Raw genomic sequence first — 25,480 nt, forward strand, 5'->3', positions numbered from 1 at the left:
TCCAAAGCTCTGAGCGATTCAGGGTCTCTGTTCTCAAATGCCATGATTTCAAGTATAAAGAGCAAACCTTGAAAACCACACATTATAACACGATTCATCTGCACATCAGAGTGTCAGACTTCTATCTCTCCCACAGGACAGACAACTGTTTGGTAACAGGAGCCTCCAATAGGGCTGGAATACATTTTGGTTCTAGTACCTGGAACTAGCTCTGATTTCAATTGGATCTATTTGTTCAATGAAATGGTTTAGCCTAACCAAAAGAAGGCTGAGGGGGGATATGATTGCTCTCTTTAAATATATCAGAGGGATAAATACCAGGGAGGGAGAGGAATTATTTCAGCTCAGTACTAATGTGGACACAAGAACGAATGGATATAAACTGGCCGTGGGGAAGTTTAGGCTTGAAATTAGACGAAGGTTTCTAACCGTCAGAGGGGTGAAATTTTGGAACAGACTTCCGAGGGAAACGGTGGGGGCAAAAGACCTCCCTGGCTTCAAGATTAGGCTAGATAAGTTCATGGAGGGAATGATTTGATGGGATAACGTGATTTTAGTCAATTAGGCAATAACGTGCCATCGCTGGTAAAATGAGGGTCCAGCTGGAGATTCTTGCCTGTATGCTCGGGGTTCTACTGATCGCCATATTTGGGGTCGGGAAGGAATTTTCCTCCAGGGTAGATTGGCAGAGGCCCTGGAGGTTTTCCGCCTTCCTCCACAGCATAGGGCAGGGGTCGCAAGCTGGAGGATTCTCTGCGACTTGAAGTCTCCAGATCGTGATTTAAAGACTTCAACAGCTGAGTTAAGGGAAAGTGGGTGGGTCAGCTTTTGTGGCCTGCATCATGCGGGAGGTCAGACTAGATGACCACAATGGTCCCTTCTGACCTTAAAGTCTATGAGTCTATGAGTCTATAAATTAGATCTCATAAAAGATTGGTTACTGGTATTCATACCTGAATTGTTCTCCTTTTTATCTATTTTTCTATCTTTGAATAAAATAGGAGAGGAAAGTGACTCAATGATGCCAAAACACTGAAACCTGCCTGGGACTGATCAGGTAAGTGCATGCTATTTATATTATATTGCACTATGTGAGATATGCAAGAAGGAAATTATTGCAAAAGTGACAATATTAAATTTTTGCCATTTTTCAGAGTCACCTAGAATTTTGGGTTCCTTGCATTTTGTGTGCCCAACTTTAGACCAGTGTCAAGGTGGAGTAACTCCATTGGCTTCTTTCTAGAATCTGACCTGAAATTGTCTAATTGAGGAACCAATGCAAAATACGAATCTATAGACGATTTACTGAATTATAATGGACTCTAATTCTGATCTTAATTTCACCAGTTTTACATTAGTATAACTTCATTTTTCATCACGTCAACACCTTCCTCTCTGACCTACTAGACACACACACTGACCCCCTTCTTCAGTCCCCACAAAATGCTGCTGCTAAACTCCTCTTTCTTTCCCATCACTTTGATCATGTAATTCCCTTTTGAATCCTTCTGTTGGCTTTCCAACCAATATTATATCACATTTAAGCTTCTCGTCACTACCTTCAAAGCTCTACACAGCTCTGCCTCTCCTTACTGATCTTCTCTTTGTCAAGCCTCCCACCCCCTCCACTAATGCATCCAGCCTCACTCTCCCTCTTGTCAGATTCTCACCCAGTCAGATTCTCACTCCGTGCCATCTTCCATGCAGCCACCTATTCATAGTCTAGCCTCCCTGAGCTATTCCTACCCTCTACAAGTGTCAGTCCCTCTTAAACACCCAGTCCTGCGACTCTGTTTTTGCTGAATCTTGCTGATATAGCTACATAAATGAGTGTAAATTGTATATATGTTGTCTCTGGTTATTCCCCTTCACCTGACCTGTCTATTTGTCTGTCCTTAAATTGGGAGCTCTTTGAAGCAGACATTGTCCTTCTTAAGTATTTGGAAAGTGCCTGATACATAGTGGAAAATATTCTTCTTAGGAGAAGGAATTGTATATAATTATATATTATCATATATAGTTCATATTCCAATTGTTATAGTAATTAGTATAACAACAATGAACTTAAAAAGAGTTACACCAGTGGTTAGATCCTCAGCTGGTGTAGATCAGCGTAACTCCATTGACTTCACAAGAACTATACTGATTTATACCAGCTATGGACCCACCCCTGCTATCTAATCTAACTATATGTCTGTCTGTCTGTCAGTCAGACCACAGCCTTCAATCTGTGCTGCTATGTTGGTATGAGATCAAAATCTGGCCCAGAACACTTTATCTTAAACTATATTTTCTAGAGAAAAGTAGTCCAGTCCTACTCATGCAGAAGTCAATGGGAGTTTTGTAATGGGCATAAGTGGGAACAGTATAGAGTCCAAATATCGGTTAATAACAGAGAATAAGAACGTTTGTCTCCAGTACATGTTGAGTTAAGTTGCTGGGTGGAGGATGGGCAGAAATCTGTCAATCTTGGGATAACATTAAATAGAACAAGATATACCTATCTCATAGAGCTGGAAGGGACCCCAAACAACCGTGGGTTTATCAGCCCAATGCTCAAACCACTGAGCTATCCCTCCCCCCTAGGTTGTGAGTTCAATCCTTGAAGGGGCCACTTAGGGATCTGGGGCAAAAATCAGTACTTGGTCCTGCTAGTGAAGGCAGGGAGCTGGAATCAATGACCTTTTAAGGTCCCTTCCAGTTCTAGGAGATAGGATATCTTTATTTAAGATTCCTTCAGCTGTGGTGTTTAACAATAATTTCCATTTTATCTACATTGCCTAGTTATAAGGGCCCTGATTCTCCACTGCCTTGCACTTTGTGTCATCATTAACCTTCGCACAAAGAGAGTGTACAAAATAATTGATGATGGCTATTATTTCCAAGGCACCTAGCTACACCTGTAGGCGCCTAAATACCTTTGAAAAACTGGCCTTTTAGTTCTTTTGAGAATTTCAACGACTCTCTAGACACCTGAGGATAACACAAACTTCAATTACAATCATCTCTGATCCATCTGTATTTTTTCTCCTATTTAGAGTCCACATCATCCCTCTGCCAGCGCTGGACACTGCTCCTCAGTCTCACCCAGAACAGATTTTCCACCAAGTAGCTTCTAATTGAGAGATAAGTGTTGATAGAGGTATGTTTGACTGGAGTGTTTTGGGAAGGGTTCTTTAGAGGAAACTAAGAGAGTTAGGCATCCAAATGCCACTGGTCTGGGCACCTGAATTCCTTAGGCTGAATTTCTCCAGCTTCCCCACTGGCTTCTTTCTTTTTTATTGTATTTTAAAGAAAATTATCAGAAACTAAGTGTTATATGCAGAGCACTTGGGGCAATGGAAAGGGGCAGGAAGAGCTAAAATAATTTGTTCTTGTGATTTTCATACATTCATAGATTTTTAAGGCCAGCCGGGTCTGTGATGATTGTCTAGTCAGACCTCCTCCGTCGCACAGATTTGGTGTAAAACTGTGCAGCTCCAGTTACAGTACAACGGAGCTGTGGTGATTTTCACCAGCTCAGGGTCTTGTCCTGTGTTTAATGCTGATGTTTCACTATTCTTTCTTTTTTTATTTATTTATTTTGATTGGCACAAAAATAAAAAGTCCTGGGCGCCCTGACACAAAGCTGTGCCATGCAGCCCACCATCCTCAGCCAAGAAATTTGGAGTAGCTCTTGGATGTAGCTCTGGATTCTTCACCCATCTTCCCAAAGCTATAGGGAGCAAGGGATCAGATCAAAGGTTTTGATAAAAAAATTCTCTTTGCCTCCTTCTGTCCAATTCTTAACCCCAACATCTCAACTGGAAAGCCGTTTGGAATCACTCTTTCTGTCACCTCTTTCGCTTTTCTGATACTTCTTAATTTTAAACCTGCCCCCCCCCCCCCAAAAAAAAAACTTGGGTGGGCTCTACCCCAGAGGCTGTATTGCCTCAGGCTCTGAAATGCTAAAAGCAGTAACAATTTCAATTCGGTGAGTCTTCATCAGCACGGAACAGAGCCTCATCTTTCTCACTTCATTCGTGGTGTGAAAAGGGGTCATTTTAAAACAGTTCCTTTTCAGAGCTGAACTAAATTTAGTTACTAAGGGCCAGGTTTTTTAATGTTTTTAGGCTAGATGCAGATAGATGCCTACTGAGATTTTCAAAAGCACCTAGGCACCTAACTCCCATTGATTCCAATGGGAATTAGGCACTTAATCTGCTTAGGTGCTGTTGACAATCTCACTAGGCAACTATCTGCATCTTTAGATGCCTAAATACCTTTTGGAAATCAGACCCCAATTTTTTTATTTAAGATAAGGAGAATTGTTGATAATTCAAATTATATTCTTACATAAATATTCAGAGCAGCTAGCAACTAATAAGAAGGTCTGGGGAACCAGCAAAACTGAGACAGTATAGGTTGTAATATTCAGTGAGTTACAGGTGGGACTTTTGTAGTTTAATGGGAGTTGCATGCCAAACTCCCATATGCCCACAGCAAATAAATATAAAAGAAGGAATATTCAAAGCACTCTAATAGACTCGGATGCTCAGTTCCCATTAAAATTAATGTGAATTTGGCATCCTAATCCCCTAGGCAGCTTTGGAAAATCCCATCCAATGTTTTTGTGACAGTTACATGAGTGATTGTTCCTATCATTTCATTCCATTTGGTCCATCTTTTACCTCCATGATTAATCTAATTCAGGCAGTAAGACATCCCATTTCTCTCAATTCGTTGGTGGTGGTCAATCTTCTTTCAGTAGATCGTGTTTGGTTTTGCAACCATAGGGATGAAAGCCATTTATTGACATAGGACTGCATTTTAAAGGCTGGGTCTAGTCCCAGAATCTTTCTGGTTTATTGTCTGTCTGTGCTTGATTTATGCGCTGTGTTTTCTCTAGAAACCGCGCACATGACAGATGTCAAGAGGGGAAATCAAAGTGACATTACAGAATTCATCCTCCGCGGGTTCAGAAACCTCTACCCATTCCAGACGGGTCCCTTTGTGCTGGTTCTCCTAACATACATCACCACCGTGGCTGGGAACACCCTGATCATTGTCACTATTCTGGTTGACAAGGGCCTCCACACCCCCATGTATTTCTTCCTGGGAAACTTGTCCTTCTTGGATATCTGGTACACGTCCAACATAGTCCCAAAAATGCTGCAAGGTTTCTTGGCTGAGAAGGGCGTGGTGATCTCCTTCAGTGGCTGTGTCATGCAGCTTTATATCTTTGGCTCCCAGGCTGCCACAGAGATCTTACTGCTAACGGTGATGGCTTACGATCGCTACTTAGCGATATGCAACCCGCTGCGTTACATAACCCTCATGAACCGGAGGGTGTGCATTAAACTGGCATCCTGCTCTTGGCTGGGTGGCTTCCTCTTCAATCCAGTGCTAGTTGCCTGGATTTACAGGCTACATTTCTGCGGCCCTAATGTAATCGACCATTTCTTCTGTGATTTCATGCCCCTGGTAAAGCTGTCATGCAGTGACACCCATCTGATCACTTTAGCATCATTCCTGCTAGCAGCTACAGCCACCCTGATCCCCTTCTTGCTAACCCTGACATCCTACGCATTCATCATAGCAGCGATAGTAAAAAACCCTTCCAGCACTAGAAGGCAGAAGGCCTTCTCCACCTGCACCTCCCACCTTACTGTGGTCAGCACTTTCTACGGGGCTCTGGCCATGGTCTACATTGTGCCGAAAGCCAACTCAGGCGTAAACCTAAACAAAATATTCTCCCTTCTCTACAGCCTTGTCACCCCATTGCTCAACCCTCTGGTCTACTCCCTGAGAAACAAGGACGTGAATGATGCCCTGAGGACCATGGCCGCTAGACTGATAGATTTTCGAAGGAGATAAAGTAAAAAAGGGAGCGTGGGGGACTTTAAAATGAAAAATACTGGGCCACATTCCCAGATGGTGTAAACTGACATAACTTCGTTTGAATCAGTGGAGCTGTGCAAGTTTGTACAGGCAGTCCTCGATTTTATGACATTTGACTTAAGACAAATGGCACTTACGACATTTATAAATTGAAGTATAAAATCAACTTTACGACGCTGGTTTTGACTTTATGATGCTCCCCCATTCATAACATGTATGTATGGGAAAACTGGTTCAGAGTTATGACGTTTTGACTTAAGACGTGATTTTCAGGAACCAATTGTGTCTTAAATCCGAGGACTGCCTGTACTAGCTACAGATCTGGTCCATGCCCCACCCCGCCAGATTTAACAGACAAGGGAATCCCATGTTGTACTCCCAGCTGATCAGGATGAATATCATAAACCATTTCCCAGAAACATTTTCTCAAAAATTGAACTGAGTTCACATCCAGACCTGCCTGAATAAAGATTAATTTGGAATTAATTATTGTTGTTGTTTTTCTTTATTATTGAGGTAGCTAACAAAGATTGTAGTCAGAACTGGGGCCTCGTTCTGCCAAGTATTATCCACAGTCCCTGCCCCCAAAGAGCATAGAATCAAAAAAGACTTCAGTTTGCCCAAAAACAGCTGGCTGGAAGGACAGAAGAGTGGTTAGCATCCTACTTTCAGAGGTGGGAAACCCAGATTCAGTGTATTGCTCTGCCACGGACTTTGTGTGTGACCTTGGGCAAATTGCTTTGTCTCTGTGGGCCAGATTTTCGAAGGTGTTTAGGTCCCTACACTGCTTAGATGCAGGCCCGTCTGGGATTCTGCCGCCAAACCCTATGGAAACTTAAACTTACTCAGTGCTCAAAGCTTGCCTACTACTTTGAAAAATAATGAAAATGTCATTGGGCTATAGAGAGAGAGAAAGCACAAGCACAAGAATGGCTCTAGTCTAGTGGGTAGAGCACTCCCGGGGAGGTGGGAGACCCAGGATCCAGTCCCCCTGCTCCACTGCATTTATTTAGCCATAGTGGAACCACTTCACCTGGAGAGACGAAGGGGTCTTGTATTGGAATATGCTGTAGCCCAGTGGTTGGGGCACTCACCTGAGAAGAGGCAAATCCCTTCTCCCCTTCAGTTAAAGGGGGGGACTTTGAACCTGGGGTTTCCCACAACCCAGATGAGTGCCCTAACCACTGGGCTAAAAGTGATGAGAGAGCTCCTTCTCTGCATACAGGGCCCACTTGGCATGCTCTGAGAGTGTTTATCAGACCGGGCCCCACAAGCAAATTCAGCAGAGGAACGTCTCTCTTCCCACACTGCACACGGGCTTAGGCGTCCAGACACCTAGAGTGGAGCAGCAGGTTACATGCTCAGAGACAGAAACATCGGCACGTAGGGAACGTTCACTGCAAAAATTTAGGTGCCGACTCCAAGCGACACCTACAGGGTTTGGCGGCAGCTGAGTGGGAGGGTTGTGAATTGCAGTGGGGCCTGATTCTGGGATTTAGGCACCCAAAGTTCTTTGGTGAATCTAGCTCTAGCTGTAGAACTGGTTGATGTTACCTCTTCTTTGGGGCAAGGGAAGAGCCAGGAACTCTCAGGGACAAAATCTGTCTCCTGGCCTGCTCCAGTATAAACCTCTCATCTTTGCCATCTTTTCATACATAATTTGGGACCTTACAATCCCCTATCCCCATCCTCTGCCACCCTAGATTGCCCGGCAAGTTAAGCATGTGCACAAGCACTGTACTGAATTGGGCTCTAAATTGCTAGGAGTCTCCTTGGGGCAGCTACCATTTTGTGCTTACTTCTAAAACAAACTGTTACCGATGAGCTACACACACTGTGCTCTCTGTCGTGGAGACTTTATTTATGTTTCTTCTTCTGTTCTGTTTGCCTTTAATATAAAATAAAAAGTCATTGAGACTGAGGCTGAGATTTTCAAAGATGTCTAAGGCCTGGTCTACACTACAATTTTAGGTCGAATTTAGCAGCGTTACCTCAATTTAACCCTGGACCCATCTACACGACGAAGCCCTTTTTTCGAGTGCTCCGACGAGGGGATTAGCGCTGAAATTGGCCTTGCCGGGTTGAATTTGGGGTAGTGTGGACGCAATTTGATGGTATTGGCCTCCGGGAGCTATCCCAGAGTGCTCCATTGTGACCGCTCTGGACCGCGCTCTCAACTCAGATGCACTAGCCAGGTAGACAGGAAAAGGCCCGCGAACTTTTGAATCTCATTTCCTGTTTGGCCAGCGTGGCAAGGTGCAGGTGAGTGCAGATCTCATCAGCAGAGGTGACCATGATGGAGTCCCAGGATCGCGAAAGAGCTCCAGCATGGACCGAACGGGAGGTACGGGATCTGATCGCCGTATGCGGAGATGAATCCGTGCTAGCTGAACTCCGTTCCAGTAAACAAAATGCCAAAACATTAGAAAAAGTCTCAAAGGGCATGAAGGACAGAGGCCATAACAGTGATGCAAAGCAGTGACACGTGAAAATTAAGGAGCTAAGGCAAGCCTACCAGAGATTGAAGATAGCTCACAGCAAGAAAGCGGAGAAACTGGTTTCCCCAACAGCCAGGATATGTTTTTCACCCTGGACCTGGAGCCAATAACCCCCGAACCCTCCCAAGGTGGGCTCCCGGACCCTGAAGGCGGAGAAGGGACCTCTGGTGAGTGTACCTTTGTAAATGTTACACATGGTTTAAAAGCAAGCGTGATTAATGATTAATTTTCCCTGGCATTCGCGGCCAGTACAGCTACTGGAAAAGTCTGTTAACGTGTCTGGGGATGGAGCGGAAATCCTCCAGGGACATCTCCATAAAGCTCTCCTGGATGTACTCACAAAGCCTTTGCAAAAGGTTTCTGGGGAGGGTGGCCTTATTCCGTCCGCCATGGTTGGATACTTTACCACGCCAGGCCAGTAGTATATAGTCTGGAATCATTGCATAACAAAGCATGGCAGCATATGGTCCCGGTGTTTGCTGGCATTCAAACAACATCCGTTCCTTATCTCTCTGTGTTATCCTCAGGAGAGTGATATCATTCATGGTCACCTGGTTGAAATAGGGTGATTTTATTAAGGGGACATTCAGAAGTGCCCGTTCCTGCTCGGCTGTTTGGCTGTGGCTGAACAGAAAAGTTCCCCGCTGTTAGCCACACGGTGGGGGGAGGGGTGAAGCGATCATCCCAGAGAATTGGGTGTGTGTGTGGGGGGGGTTATTTGGGTTTGTGCTGCATGCTAACCCGCAAACTGCAGCCCCTCCTTTTAAATTGCCAACCCATTTTAAATGGCCAACCCAACGGCCGCTTGGTATGGGAAATGAGGGCGCTGCTGTTTGAAACCATTCCCACATGTTATGAAGGTTAAAGAAACCAAAAGACTGTGGCTTACCATGGCTGCCTGCAAGCCAAATTCTGTTGCCTGGCACTGTGTGAGTGATCTCTCACACCAAACTGGCAGGCCGTCAATATAAGAGGCAAAATGCGACCTTGTAACGAAAGCACGTGCTATGTAATCTGAACAGCAAGGTTTAACGTGAGTCTACCCATTGTTCTCTAAAATGTGCTTTTTAAACTACCACTCTCCCTTTTCTTCCACCAGCTGCAAATGTTTCTCCTTCGCAGAGGCTAGCGAAGACTAGAAGGCGAAAAAAACGCACTCGGGATGAAACGTTCTCTGAGCTCCTGCTGTCCTCCCACACTGACAGAGCACAGCAGAATACGTGGAGGCAGACAATGTCAGAGTGCAGGAAAGCACAATATGAACATGAGGAGAGGTGGCAGGCTGAAGAGAGTAAGTGGTGGGCTGAAGATGATAGGTGGTGTCAGCTTGCTGACAGAAGGCAGGAGTCAATGCTCAGGGTGCTGGAGGATCAAACTCATATGCTCCAGCATATGGTTGAGCTGCAGGAAAGGCAGCAGGAGCACAGAGTGCTGCTACAGCCCCTGTGTAACCAACAGCCCTCCTCCCCAAGTTCCATAGCCTCCTCACCCAGATGCCCAAGAACGCGGTGGGGGGGACTCCGGCCACCCAGCCACTCCATCCCAGAGGATTGCCCAAGCAACAGAAAGCTAGCCTTCAATAAGTTTTAAAGTTTTTAAGATTTAAAGTTTAAAAGTGCAGTGTGGCCTTGTCCTTTCCTCCTCCCCCACCCCACCCGGTGCTTCCCTCCTCCCCCACCCCTCCCGGGCTACCTTGGCAGTTATCCCCCTATTTGTGTGAAGAATTAATAAAGAATGCATGAATGTGAAGCAACAATGACTTTATTGCCTCTGCAAGCGGTGATTAAAGGGGTGAGGGGAGGGTGGTTAGCTTACAGGGAAGTAGAGTGAACCAAGGGGGGGCGGTTTCCATCAAGGAGAAACAAACAAAACTTTCACACCGTAGCGTAGCCAGTCATGAAACTGGTTTTCAAAGCTTCTCTGATGCACACCGTGCCCTCCTGTATTCTTCTAACCACCCTGGTGTCTGGCTGCGTGTAATCAGCGGCCAGGCGATTTGTCTCAACCTCCCACCCCACCATAAACGTCTCCCCCTTATTCTCACAGGTATTGTGGAGCACACAGCAAGAAGTAATAAAAATGGGAATATTGGTATCGCTGAGGTCTATCCAATTCAGTAAACTGTGCCAGCGTGCTTTTAAATGTCCAAATGTACATTCTACCACCATTCTGTACTTGCTCAGCCTATAGTTGAACAGCTCCTGACTACTGTCCAGGCTGCCTGTGTATGGCTTCATGAGCCATGGCATTAAGGGGTAGGCTGGGTCCCCACGGATAACTATAGGCCTTTCAACGTCCCCAACGGTTATTTTCTGGTCTGGGAAGAAAGTCCCTTCCTGCAGCTTTTGAAACAGACCAGAGTTCCTGAAGACACGAGTGTCATGTACGTTTCCCAGCCATCCCACGTTGATGTTGGTGAAACGTCCCTTGTGATCCACCAGTGCTTGCAGCACCATTGAAAAGTACCCCTTTCAGTTTATGTACTCTCTGGCTTGATGCTCCGGTCTCAAGATAGGGATATGGGTTCCGTCTATCGCCGCACCACAGTTAGGGAATCCCATTTCAGCAAAGCCATCCACTATGACCTGCACATTTCCCAGAGTCACTACCCTTGATATCAGCAGCTCTTTGATTGCGTTGACTACTTGCATCACAGCAGCCCCCACAGTAGATTTGTCCACTCCAAACTGATTCCTGACTGACCGGTAGCAGTCGGGCGTTGCAAGCTTCCACAGTGCTATGGCCACCCGCTTCTCAACTGTGAGGGCTGCTCTCATCTTGGTATTCTGGTGCTTCAGGGCAGGGGAAAGCAAGTCACAAAGTTCCATGGAAGTGCCCTTACGCATGCGAAAGTTTCGCAGCCACTGGGAATTGTCCCAGACCTGCAACGCTATGCGGTCCCACCAGTCTGTGCTTGTTTCCCAGGCCCAAAATCGGCGTTCCACGGCATGAACCTGCCCAATTAACACCATGATGTGCACATTGCCAGGGCCCGTACTTTGTGAGAAGACTATGTCCATGTCTATGTCCTCATCACTCTCGTCACCGCGCTGCCGTCGCCTCCTCGCTTGGTTTTGCTTTGGCAGGTTCTGGTTCTGCATATACTCCAGGATAATGTGCGTGGTGTTTATAGTGCTTATAATTGCCGCGGTGATCTGAGCAGGCTCCATGATGCCAGTACTATGGCGTCTGGGCTGAAAAAAGGCACGAAACGATTGTCTGCTGTTGCTCTGATGGAGGAAGGGGCAACTGATGACATGGCTTACAGGGAATTAAAATCAACAAAGGGGGTGGCTTTGCATCAAGGAGAAACACAGATAACTGTCACACAGAATGGCCCCCTCAAGGATTGAACTCAAAACCCTGGGTTTAGCAGGCCGTTGATTTCATGGAAGGAGGGAGGGAGGGAGGGAGGAAGCAAATGAATACAAAACAAATCACGTCTATTTCTTGTTTTGATCCACTCCAACTACCTTTTACATCTTAGGCTGGCAGCATACGGTGCAATACGACTGCTAGCCATCATCAGCTCCTGGGTGCTCAGCAGAAGATGCTGCATTACGACTGCTAGCCATTGTCATCTCCTGGGTGCTCGGCAGAAGATGGGAATGACCTGACTGAGTCACTCCCATGTCTGCCCAGGCGCCCCTGACCTACCTCACTGAGGTCGGCTAAAAGAGCACCCAGGAATACGATGACGACGGCTACCAGTCGTAATGCACCGTCTGCTGCCAAAAGGCAATGAACTGCTGCTGTGTAGCAATGCAGTCCCACGTCTGCCAGCACCCAGGAGACGTACGGTGACGGTGAGATGAGCGGGCTCCATGCTTGCCATGGTATGGTGTCTGCACAGGCAATCCAGGAAAAAAGGTGCGAAACGATTGTCTGCCGTTGCTTTCACGGAGGGAGGGAGGGAGGAAGGGCCTGACGACATGTACCCAGAATCATCCGTGACACTGTTTTTGCCCCATCAGGCATTGGGATCTCAACCCAGAATTCCAATGGGTGGCGGAGACTGCAGGAACTGTGGGATAGCTACCCACAGCTACCCACAGTGCAATGCTCCGGAAGTCGACGCTAGCCTTGGTACTGTGGACGCAGTCCGCCGACTTAATGCACTTAGAGTATTTTGTGTGGAGAGACACACAATCGACTGTATAAAAATGATTTCTAAAAAACTGACTTCTATAAATTCGACCTAATTTTGTAGTGTAGACATACCCTAAGGGATTCAGTTGTCCAAATCCCAATAAAACCACTGGGTGTCCAAATCCCATAGACAGTTTTCAAAGACTCAGCTGGAAAGTACATGCTTACTCTTTGTGAATGGGAAACAGAAAAGAAGTCAAAGTCTAAGGCCTTGCCTACACTACAGAGTTTTGTCGACCAAAGTCACCTTTTGGTGACAAAACTGTGCAAGCGTACAAACTGCAATGTCCCTCCAAGCGACAAAAGTCTCCTGTTTTTGCGGCAAAATGAAACCAGTTCAACAAAATGCGGAGAGTTTTTTGCGGCAATGTTTTGGTAATAAACTGTGAGTGTGGATACCGTGCTTGGTTTTTTTCACTGTAATTGGCCTCCAGAGGTGTCCCACAATGCCCATTCTGACTGCTCTGGTCAGCAGTTCGAACTCCGCTGCTCTGCTCCCAGGTACACAGCATCCACTCCTCTCCCCCCATCCCCGAAGTCCCAGGAATTTTGAAATTCCACTCCCTGTTTGCTTGGCGTGGAGAACTCACATCACGTCTTCCCAGCTGACCATGGCATCTCCATGCAGCAAACGCTCTCCCGCTTGGAGCACGGCTGAGTTGTTGGATCTCCTGAGTATATGGTGAGAGTAAGCTGTGCAGTCCCAGCTCTGCTCAAGCCGCAGGAATTTCAACACCTACAGGCAGATTTCTCGTGGCTTCAGCGAGAAAGGCTATGAACGGGACACATTGCAGTGCTGAGCCAAGATAAAGGAGCTTAGGCAGGCATACCAGAAGGCGAGGGAGACAATCCGTCACTCCAGTGGTGCGCCGAAGACATGCCGCTTCTGCCAGGAGTTGGACGCCATCCTCCCTCGGCAGACAGTGGAGTGAACCCTGATGAGGAAGTAGTGGATAAGAAGGTGGAGGTGGAGGACACTGTGGAGGACAACGCTGGATCGTCCGGTGGTCTGATGACTCAGGACATCCCTTGCACTCAGGAGGGGTCTAGGCAATCCAAGGAGTCCAGCTCCGCCACGTACGCTGTTGAGGCGGAGGCAACCGGTAAGTGTTCTTTTTGGTGTTCCCCGGTTAGATGAGGTTCAGCTGTGCTTTTCTTTGTGTAAAGTGGGTCAAGGGATAGCAATGGGCAAGGATAGTGTGCTTGAGTGTGCTCCACATTCCCATGTGCTGCTAACTGGTGCGGCAGAGCAGCGTGTTAACGCACACTGCAATTTTGTGGGAATCTTCCATTGATATCTTTGAAAAACTTTCATGCAGGTACTCCACTATCCTCTACGGATGATTCCATCCCACTTTGTGGCTTTCTTCCATCCCCCATTGTAAGACACTTTCCCGTGCCATCGGGCAATCACTTGAGCTGGGACCAAAACAGAACACAGGCGAGCAGCATAAGGGCTGGGTCTGAACCCGCACGCATGCAGTAGATGCACCCTTGCATCCCGGCTCAACCTTAGGAGCGAGATATCGGCTTCAATGAGCCTCGCCTGTGGAAAATGAGGGGAACATTTACAATATAGTCCATGCTTAACTAATCTGACACCCTTCCAATGTTAGGCACCCCCTTTCCCAATCTTGAGAGCCCAACCTCTACCCCAGCCTCACTCACCATGCTTTCACTGTTTTGCAAGATGTGTGCTTGGAGAGTGATTGTGATATTCACAGAGGTGTGTTATACTGTTAATGCTGTGCTTGGAATAACAATCATGCTTCTGTGTATTGTTCCTTGTGCTCCAGCAGAAGCATCTTTGAGGGGTACCCCCTCCACCCCGGCTGAGCGCCTTCGGCAGATAAGGAAGTGGCCAAGGCGAAGCAAGGAGGACATGTTTAGGGAGGTTCTCCAAACCACTGAGGCCGAGAAACAGGAGTGAAGGGAGTGGAGAGAAAAAGATAGGATGGAAAGGACAGATTGAGGAACGCATGATTAAAGTGATGGAGGAGCAGACTGCAATGTTGAAGTCTCTCATCAATCTGCAATCCGAGCAGATGCATGCCCGTACACCGCTGCAGCTCTATTTGTACCTACATGGGGAACAAATATTTAATAATGGGCTCTTCAGTCTAGCAGAGAATGGTATAACACGGTCCAATGGCTGGAAGTTGAAGCTAGACAAACTCAGACTGGAAGTAAAGCATAAATTTTTAACAGTGAGGATGTTTAACCATTGTAACAATTTACTAAGGGTCGTGGTGGATTCTCCATCACAGAGAATTTATAAATCAAGATTGGATGTTTTTCTAAAAGCTCTGCTCTAGGAATTATTTTGGGGAAGTTCCCCGGCCTGTGTCATATAGAACGTCAGACTTCACTAGATGATCACAGTGGTTCCTTCGGGCCTTGGAATCTATGAATCTATGAAACTTGAGAGGTGGCAGATCTCTGTTCAAATCCCTTCTCCCCCTGAGGCAGAGGTGGGACTTGAACCAGGTTATCCCACATCCCAACTACATAGCCTAATCACTGAGCTAAAAGTTCTGAGAAAGAGCCTCCTCATCTCCCCCCCCCCCCCCCCACTCCAGACCATCTTTGCTTTGTGTAAGCTCGCCTATAAGGGCCCAATCTGGTAGGTGAGCTCTGAGCATGCTTACCAAATTGGGCCCCGCAGGCAAGTGAGGCGGAGGACCAGCTATCTCCCCCCAGCATGTGCATCGCTCTGGGGATCAGGTGTCTGTCTGGCTGGCATTGGGCTGCAGAGCACATGCCCAGAGGCAGAAACAAAGGCACCTTGGGAACTTTTACTGCAAAAAAGTAGGAGCCCAGGAAGTTTAGGCACTGACAGGATTTGATGACAGCTGGGCAGCAGTTTTGTGAATCCCAGCAGGGCTTGACTCTGGGATATTTAGGGGCCTAAAGCCGTAGTTAGGCACCTAAGTGCCTTTGTGAATCGGGGCCCTTTGGATTTGGGCCCTTCCCTGTTTAGGCAATTTTGAAAATCCCACTTGGTGCATCTCTGCATCGCTAGGCTCTGAAATACCTTTGAAAAGCTGCCCCCCATCTCTGGGTGAGGAAAATTTTCCACCATCCATTGTTCAAAATAGCTGTCCTTGGAAACTTTGACCCTGATCATAAAGTTGTATATTCTCTACCCCAAAGAGAGAGAAAAATTTCCTTGTCTCATCTATGAGTCTTTTACGTTGCAAGGATTCAATGCATGGGAGAACCTGTCTCAACAGAGACATAAAAGAACTTAAATACTCAGACTCCTCAAGGTGTGGCTTCTTCAGAGTTGCTGAACACGCTGTTCTCTCAGCTGCAGGTAAGTTTTGAAGAACATGATTATATTTAAGAATACCATTTGGTCATGGAGGTCACAAATTCGATGACTTTAATAGATCTCCATGACATCTTCGGTTTCAGCTTCAGGCCCAGGCAGCGGGGCTTGGCCTTCAGCTTCAGCCTCACCATGACCATATCCTGATTTTGTATATTTTCACCATGACTGTCCCATGAATTTTGCCATGACAAAATCGTATCCTTAATTATATTATATTAGAATATTTTTAAACATCAATGTTTTTTCAACATGTTATTGCTTTTTAACCAAGCATGTCAGTGTATATCTTTAACTTGGTCCTTTTTTTCCACTGCCTTATACTTTTGTGTAGTCATTTCCATGTGAGCAATGTGAGTGCCAGTTGGGTGTGAAAACACTATCGACAGTGTAACAACTGGGTAATTCTGATATGGAGTCATTTTGCACTCACCTCGCATTGGTACAAATGACTACACATGGTGCAAGGGAGCAGGGAGTCAGCCGCTGGTGTGTTATTCCGCTCCCCTTACCATTTTGTTATTCTAAGGAATAATACAAAGAATTATAATGTATAGCTGGAATTTCCAAAGGAACCTCAGGGAGTTACTTACCCAACTCCCCCTGAACTTATGATAGTTCTGTGCCTGAAAAAAATGCAGTCAGGGTGTTGGCTGCTGAGTATAGTTTTAATGGGTGCTCTATGAAAATGATTGATAGATGGATGAATGAATGGATGCAGTGTTGTTGTAGCCATGTCAGTCCCAGGATATTAGAGAGACAAGGTGCGTGAGGTAATATCTTTTATTGGACCAACTTCTGTTGATGAGAGAGACAAGCTTTCAAGCTTATGCAGAGCCCTTCTTCAGGTCAGGAAAACATACTCAGAGTGTCACAGATAAATACAAGGTGGAACAGATTGTTTGGCATAAGTACTTAACATGCATTTCAAGGGATCATTCAAGGTGAAGTGCCCTATTAACAACCCTCCAGTCATAGGGAGGAAAGGAAGGGGGGAGGCAAAAAGCAGCTGGGGAGGGGGGTTGATAGTGGGTTACAGATAGTTGTAATAAGCCATAAATCTAGGGTTGCCAGGTGTCTGGTTTTCAACAGGAAAGTCAGGTCAAAAAGGGAACCTGGCAGTGTCCAGTCATATGTACTGACTGGACACCAAATGTCCAGTTACCGTGGGGGTGGGGAGAGTGGCAGCTTGTAACCCGGGCCTGAAGAGCCGGCTCCCGCAGCAACATGCATGCACTGGCTCAGGCGGCCCCTTTGAGCAGCACATTTTGCAGGGGTGCGGCGGAGGACAGAGTACGGGGACCCGTGGCGAGTGGGGTAAGAGGCTCCCAGTGAGCATGGAATGTTCCCCGGGAGGGAAGGAACACAAGCTGCCCCGCCAGCCAACGCTTCCCCTGGCTGCACTCGCAGGCAGCTCCAGGGCAGAGGGCTCAAGTGGGCAGAGAAGGGGGCTGCTGGGCAGGCAGTGCAGAGGGAGTCAGGAGGCTGCCATGCAGGAGGGCTGTGTGCTACCTTGCCAGCAGGGTTGCAGAGCAGGGGCAGGGATGGGGGGAAGAGATGGGGCAGGGGCAGGGCCTCAGGGGAAGAGGCGGGGCAGGGGGTTCCGGTTTTCAGAAATTAGAAAGTTGCAACCCTTCAGAAATCCAGTGTCTCTGGTCAGTCCATGATTTTTAGTGTAGCAAAGTAATGAATTAAAGCTCCCAGGATTATCTTTTGAAAGTGTTGTGCAGGTTTCCTTTGAGGATGAGGACTGATAGGTCAGATATAGAGCGATCGCATTGTGAAAAGTGTTCACCCACAGGGGAGGGGGTGTTTTTGTCTTGTATCACTTTTGTCATCATTTTCCTGTGTGAGTTCATTAAATCACTAAATGCCCCTATAGCAACTATGTGGGTGAAACCAGACAATCACTATGCTCCTGAATGAACTCGTACAGGAAAATGATAAAAGACAAAACCACCCCATCACCTGTGGGTGAACACTTTTCATAAAGTGATCACTCCATGTCTAACCTATCAGTCCTCATCCTCAAAGGAAACCTGCACTTTTTTGCCCTTTCTTTCTCTTTCTTTTTTCATTTCCCTGTTTGTTTGGGGTTTTTTTGCTTTTTCTATCTTTTCCATTATTTTCTCTTTTTTTCCCTTTTCTTCTCTTTTTCTCCCCCCTCCCCACCATCTGTCTCCACGTTTTGTTTTTAACAGGAGGTTGTTGATTCATTTTTATTCATTCGTTCACTGCACTTTGAAACAGGAGTAGATTCAAGCAGCCCCGGAGTTCAGAAGTTCATCTGCAGAGTTCACCTTCCAGCCTGGGTGGAAGGGGTGAGGTATGGAGGCACCTTACACTCTCCGCTGCTCGGGCCCTTGACGTCCGATTGCCACGTCTCTCTGTGGGGTTCTACACCAGTCCACTCCACCAGCTGTCCCGCTGGCCACTCACCAATATGTCTTCAGGCCCCCCCACTTAACACAGCACTCAGTGATTTCAGCTGTTAGTAGAGGAGCCTCACTGCTGGTGCACCTGCATAGTCTTCTTGCATCAGAACCACTACCCTAGAGTAGGTCTAACACTTAAACCTAGGTATCAGGAATTTCAGCACTGCAGCATGTAACCAAACTCTTACTTAAGTCTAAATTAGCTCTGTTATTATACAGTAAAGAGAGACTTAATCAGGAGAGGTGCACCACACTGTCAGGTACAAATATATACTACTACTACTACTACTACTACTACTACTACTACTACTACTACTACTACCCCCCCCCCCATTTCTCAATTCACTGGGCTTTGGAACCCATGTCCCTTGCCTAGCGACCACTGCTTAGTTGAGGATGAGTTCCTCAGTCATAAAATGCCAAGTACAGTTCTACTTTCCTTGATTCACATAACCAGGATAATAACCCTTTATCACTCCTGCCCCAATAACAAAAGAGATTGGGGATCCCACAGCAGACAAAGTGACCATTTGGGCAAGCAGCCCCATCATGCTACACAGGGTGGGTGTGCCCATGCAAATGAGATCAGCCCCTGAAGTCCTTTTCCACAGCTCACCACCAGATGTCAGGGGAGAGCTTACTCTGACTCTGCTTACAATGGATTTTGAGCATTACCTGCAAATGATGAGGGGCTCTGAACTAGAGTTTCATTTTCTCCCAATACAGAGGTAAGGAAAGCTGTGAAATTAGGATTTCCATTATTTTTCCCTACACAGAGATCGGAGCATGTGCATTCAATCCATATGATATTTCTAAGAAAGAAAGAAAGAAAGAAAGAAAGAAAGAAAGAAAGAAAGAAAGACCCTGATTCACCACAGAATCTAAGCATGTGCCTATGCTTAGCATGTGATTGGTCTCATTGAAGTCAATGGGACCATTCCCATGCTTAGGTTTCAGCACATATTGAAGTGTCTTGTTGAGTCAGGACCATAAACTCTCCATGCCAGTGTGAACACAGTGTGTTACCTGCCTTGTACTGACTTTGACTGACCCAACCACTGCTCACCCATGGACCCACCCAAGGTGGTTTCCCATCATGTAAGGAACTACCACAAGCATCCTACTCAGTACCTGAGACAGAATTTCAGACCCACAGTACCGTCAATGGAGTGTTACGGTCTGGGCTGGTTGTGGGGTTCCTGCGTTCCTCTCACTTCTGAATTTGGCCCATGTAACTTTAAAGTGACTAGAACTAGTGCTGATGCTGCTCAGATGCAGCTAATGAGACCAAGTCCCCTGGTAGAGTCAGTTTCTACAATTGCTAACAATGCCTTTTGGAAAATGAGTTAGCAACAACGTAACCAAGGGCTTCTGCCATGTCACTCCGTTCGAGATTACTGGCGACAAGTATATAGGCAAGTGGGGACAGAATGACAGACAGTTCTTCAGCTGAGGACATTCAAGTGTTTTCCAAAATATGTGAAAGCAGGAAGGAGACAAGAGCAGAGAGGGCCAGAGAATGTCTCTTACTGGGATTGTGGACTAATGCCTTGTCTACACTACAGAGTTTTGTCGACCAAAGTTTCGTCAACGATCTAAAAGCGCTATAATAAAAGTGGTAGTGCATGTTCACACTACGCTCCCCCTGTCATCTGATCACATTCACACTTGGTGCTCTAACATCAACAGAGAGAGCAGTGCACTGTGGGCAGCTATCCCAGCATGATAACTGCCACCTTCTGCTGCTTGGACTTGTGGGTTGGCGGAGTGGATCGCAGTGTATCATGAGTGCAGTGTGAACACTCCATGATGCATTTGTTTCTGTCCCAGCATTCAATGGGTTTCTGCTTGCTTTTCGCGGCATTTTTAAGGGACCCTGTTTACTGTGTGCCCACCATCTCTGTTTGAAAGTATGGACCCCACTCTGCTGTCTTCTGTTGTGATCACCGCTATGAACAAAATGCGGATGTTCATGCAGTATATCATGAGCATACACTCTGACCAGGATCCAAACTTTGATGACCGACTAAGCACCGTGGAAAGAAACAGCACCGGATTACTTCTGGCATTCACGGATCATCTGCACACGGTGGACCACCGCTTTGGGGCATGGAAAACAAGCACTGAGTGGTGGGATCGCATCATTATGCAGGTCTGGGATGACGAGCAGTGGTTGCAGAACTTTCGGATGCGCAAAGCCACCTTCCTGTAACTGTGTGCGGAGCTTGCCCCAGCACTGCAGCTTAAGGACACAAGAATGAGAGCTGCCCTTTCGGTGGAGAAGCGCGTAGCAATTGCCATGTGGAAGCTGGCCACTCCTGACTGCTACCACTCGGTCGCAAATCAGTTTGGAGTGGGGAAGTCCACCGTTGGGCTCGTGTCAATGCAAGTATGCAGTGCCATTAATCACATCCTGCTACGAAGGACTGTGACTCTTGGCAATGTTGGTGAGATAGTGGATAGCTTTGCGGCAATGGGGTTCCCTAACTGTGGCAGGGCGATAGATGGAACACATATTCCAATTTTGGCCCCGGACCATATTGCTACGGATTACATCAATAGAAAGGGGTACTTCTCTATGGTATTTCAAGCACTTGGGGATCATCACAGGCGTTTCACTTATATAAACGTGGAGTGGTCCGGGAAGGTGCATGATGCACAAATGTTCCATAAGAGTTGGCTGTATAGAAAGCTGCAATCTGGGACATTCTTTCCAGACCAGAAGATTCCTGTGGGGGATGTTGAAATGCCCATAGTGATCCTGGGGGACCCTGCGTACCCCCTACTCCCTTGGCTCATGAAGCCTTACACAGGACACCTGGACAGCACTAAGCGCTTCAACAATAGGCTGAGCAGATGCAGGATGATCGAGAATGTGCCTTTGGTCGATTAAAAGCACGCTGGTGCTGTTTGTATGGCAGGTTAGACCTTAATGAGGAAAACATTCCCATGGTTATCTCAGCTTGCTGCACACTTCATAATCTCTGTGAAGCTGGGGGTGAAAAGTTTCCCCAGGGGTGGAGCGCTGAGGCAGATTGCCTGGCAGCTGATTTTGAGCAGCCAGACACTAGGGGAACACGGCTACCACTCTGAAAAGGGGAATAAGAGGGGCACAACAGGGGGCTGTTAGAATCAGGGAGGCTTTGAGGCATCATTTTGATAATGAGCAGGAATAGTGTGTGTTTGTGCATGTGTTTTCACACAGCAATGTGTAACACTACAATAACTTCATTTCTGTTGCTTTGCCTACAAATTGTGATTGTACTTCACTAACAAATTGCTTACGGCTTCACAGTATGATTATAGGACACAAATAAAGATTTTTTATCTTTCACTTACTTTATTTTTATTCAACAATGGTTAATACACACTGGAGGGTTGGCGGGAAGGTTGATAGCACAGAGAGGGGCAGTGGCGGTTCTCAAAGCTGTTTTGAAAACTGACCAAAGGGGTGGATTGAAGGGGGTAGCGAAACGTCTCTGGTTTTGGATAGGAATGTGTGGGTGAGGTTTGGGGAAGGCAAGGGGAAATGTTTTGTATGGGCTGCAGGGGTGTACAGACACACATCTGCTCAGATTGCAGATTGATGAGAGACTTGAACATTGCAGTCTGCTCCTCCATCACTTTAATCATGCATTCCTCAATCCGTGTCCTGTCTATCCTATCTTTTTCTCTCCACTCCCTTCGCTCCTGTTTCTCAGCCTCAGTGATTTGGAGAACTTCCCTAAACATGTCCTCCTTGCTTCGCCTTGGCCGTTTCCTTATCTGTCGAAGGTGCTCAGCTGGGCTGGACGGGGTGCCCCTCAAGGATGCTACTGCTGGAGCACAAGGAACAATACACAGAAGCATGATTGTTATTCCAAGCACAGCATTAACAGTATAACACACTTCTGTGAATATAACAATCACTCTCCAAACTGACCCCTGGCAAGCACACATCTCGCAGAAGACTTAAATCATGGTGAGTGAGGCCAGGGTGGGGGTTGGGTGTTCAAGATTGGGAAAGGGGGTGCCTAATGTTGGAAGGGGATCAGATTAGTTGAGCATGGACTATATTGTAAATGTTCCCCTCATTTTCCACAGGCGGGGGTCATTGAAGCCGATATCTCGCTCCTAAGGTTGAGCCGGGATGCAAGGGTGCATCTACTGCATGCGTGCGGGTTCAGACCCAGCCCTTATGCTGCTCGCCTGTGTTCCATTTTGGTCCAAACTCAAGTGATTGCCCGATGGCGCGGGAAAGTGTCCTACAATGGGGGATGGAACAAAGCAAGCTGAGGAATCTTCGGCAGAGGATAGTGGAGTACCTGCATGAAAGTTTTTCAGAGATATCAATGGAAGATTCCCACTACATTGCAGTTTTCATTAAACCACTGTTCCGCCACACCTGTTAGCCACACATGGGAATGTGGAGCACACTATTCTTGCCCATTGCTATCCCTTGACCCACTTTACACAGAGAAAAGCACAGCTGAACCTAATCTAACCAGGCAGCACCAAAAAGACCACTTTGCCTCTGCCTTCGCATCATATGCGACGGAGACGGACTGCTGGGACTGCCTAGACCCCTCCTGATTGGAAGGGATGCCCTGAGTCGCCGGACCATCAGACGATCCAGCATTGTGCTCCACAGCATCCTTCACCTCCACCTCCTTGTCCACTACTTCATCACTGTTCACTCCACTGTCTGCCATCTCCTGTCCCTCCAAAGTATCAATAGGATTCTTGGGGGTGGAGGTGGGGGTCTCCGCCGAGGATGAATTCCAGCTCCTTATAGAAACGGCACGTCTTTGGCGCACCACTGGAGCGACGATTTTCCTCTCCCTCCTTCTGGTACGCCTGCCTAAGCTCCTTTATCTTGGCTCGGCACTGCACCATGTCCCGTTTGTAGCCGTTCTCGCTCAAGCCACGAGAAATCTCCCCGTAGGTGTTGAAATTCCTGTGGCTTGAGCAGAGCTGGGACTGCACAGCTTCCTCTCCCCATATGCTCAGGAGATCCAACAACTCAGCTGTGCTCCAAGTGGGAGAGAGTTTGCTGCATGGAGCCGCCATGGTCAGCTGGGAAGATGCGATGTGAGCTCGCCACGCCAAGCATACAGGAAATGGAATTTCAAAATTCCTGGGACTTCAAGGGGGGAGGAGCGGATGCCTGTGTACCTGGGAGCAGAGCAGCAGGGTTCGAACTGCTTACCAGAGCGGTCAGAATGGGCATTGTGGAGGCCAATTACAGCAAAAAAACCAAGCACAGTGTCCACACCGACAGTTTGTCACCAAAACATTGCAGCAAAAACCTCTACGCCTCTCGTTGAGGTGGTTTTATTTTGTCACCAAAACAGGAGACTTTTGTTGCTGGGAGGTGAATTGCAGTATGTACGCTTCCACAGTTTTGTCGCCCAAAGGTGACTTTTGTCAAAAAAACTTTGTGAGGTAGACAAGGCCTCTGGAGGCCTCATTCCTCTTTCATCTTTGCTCCTGAAGCAGGTAAAACCCTCTCATTTATTTCACTGAACTTTTCCCCCCTTTAGCCCTAGGAAAACATAAACAGATATGTCTAGAATGCTGGATGTCTGAGAAGAACAGGCTGAGAGACCCAGTGGGGCATGGGCAGGAACTTCCCTTGTACATTATCAGCCTCGGTCAAGCTAGAGCTGTGTTGGGCACTTACTTGCCTGGTCTGACATACCTGACTGAGCCTCAGTAGTCATCTTTCATGGCCCAGTCAGGGCCATATCCAGGGTGGGACGAGCGGGGCAGCCACTCATGGTGCAAAGCCACATGGGGCACAGCAGGGGTCAGTCAGGACAGGCAGAGATTCGGGGAGCATGCAGGGGCATTGCCCCCTCAAAACTGTATACTGGTCCTGGTGTTCCAGAGCCTGCCAGAGTCAATCCCCCCCTCGGCAGCAATGCGCATGGGATCTGCCCGCCGCAGCCGAGTCCCCTCAGTGCACAGCGGGGCTCCAGGGACTCCGTCCCCCAGCTGGGCGCACCCGCTCTCCCGCATGTCCAATGCCGCTTGGAGCACAGCCAGGCGAACTCCTGGGGGACCGGGGAGAGCGGGCAGCCAAGGCAGGTGGAACTTCCCCACAAGGGCTGGGCGGCCAGAGCCTCCCTGGGAACTCCAGGCAGGACACCGGGGGCTTACAGAAGAGCAGCTGCTGCAGCCCAGGAACAGAAGCGAAGGGAAAGCTCAGCTCCAGGCTGCCCCGGGCCGGGTGCCAGCCCTCGGAGCCATGTGGCTGCCCTGAATGGGTAGGCCATCGCCCAGAAGCTGCAGGGGGAGCCCCTGGCCGATAAGCTGCAGCTGTCATCTTGGGGGACTAGGTGGGGCAGGCTCAGGTGCTGGGAGACTAGACCCTGCTGCGGTCCCTGCTGGAGGCCCACAAAATCCCCTCCCTCATCCTCTGGGGACCCCCTGGCTGCGGCAAGGTGAGTGGCGTCCTGGCTGCATTAGCAGTGCAAGGGAGCCTCTGCCGGAATGTGCCCCCCTGCCCGGGGCTGAGAATGGAAGTCACTAGGAAGCACAGTTTCCTCCCCAAAGGTCAGGCCTTCTGCCACCAGTGGCACCAGAACATTAACAAGGGCCTCACAAATTCCAGCCAACATTTCAGGTCGGGGGGGAGGGGCAGCAGTTTTACCCAAACACATCCAGCAGTTTCCCTGCTGTTCTCGGCTCCTGATCTGAATTTCTCTGCTCAGTTTCCCCAAGCATGTGACCAGCAGGGAAGTACAATGACCATTGTGGCCACATGAAGCAGACCCCCTCCCCCCGAATCGCTGCCTGTCTGATTAGGGAAAGGAGGTGTTAATAATGGGTCCCCCTCGCCCTGGGTGCAAGTACCCCCCTAAGGGTGTTGTTTCGCTGGTTCTCTGCCCTCAGTATTACTTCTGCAGCCCATTGGGGCTGCTCTGAATTACAGAAGCCTCCCCACTACTGCCTATGGCTTGTGGCCTAAGTTAGAACGGCCACATTAGAGTGTGTTCCAGCCCCGCCCCCTTCCTGGCTCCACCTTCTCTGCACCAGGACTTGGCATCTGGGCACTTGTGGTGGCCCAATGAAGTTCCTGTGCTGGGAAATTCTCCACTGGTCCTTTGCAGCTATTCACAGCTCCTGAGTGCCTTCAGAGCAGCATCTGGCAGCAGAATGGGCGGCAAAATCCCTCCTCGGAACATTTGGGGTACTTTTCCAAA

At 47.8% G+C, this 25,480-nt stretch overlaps 1 protein-coding gene across 1 annotated transcript; it reads left to right on the top strand.

The window, feature by feature from the left end:
• The first annotated feature begins 4,899 nt into the window (after window positions 1-4,899).
• LOC135887309 (olfactory receptor 11A1-like) lies at window positions 4,900-5,856 on the top strand. The gene has a single exon (XM_065415069.1). The coding sequence runs from the start codon at window positions 4,900-4,902 to the stop codon at window positions 5,854-5,856; it is 957 nt and encodes a 318-aa protein (XP_065271141.1).
• The last annotated feature ends 19,624 nt before the right edge of the window (window positions 5,857-25,480 follow it).

This window comes from Emys orbicularis, chromosome 13 (genome assembly GCF_028017835.1).
Source record: "Emys orbicularis isolate rEmyOrb1 chromosome 13, rEmyOrb1.hap1, whole genome shotgun sequence".
NCBI lineage: Eukaryota > Metazoa > Chordata > Testudines > Emydidae > Emys > Emys orbicularis.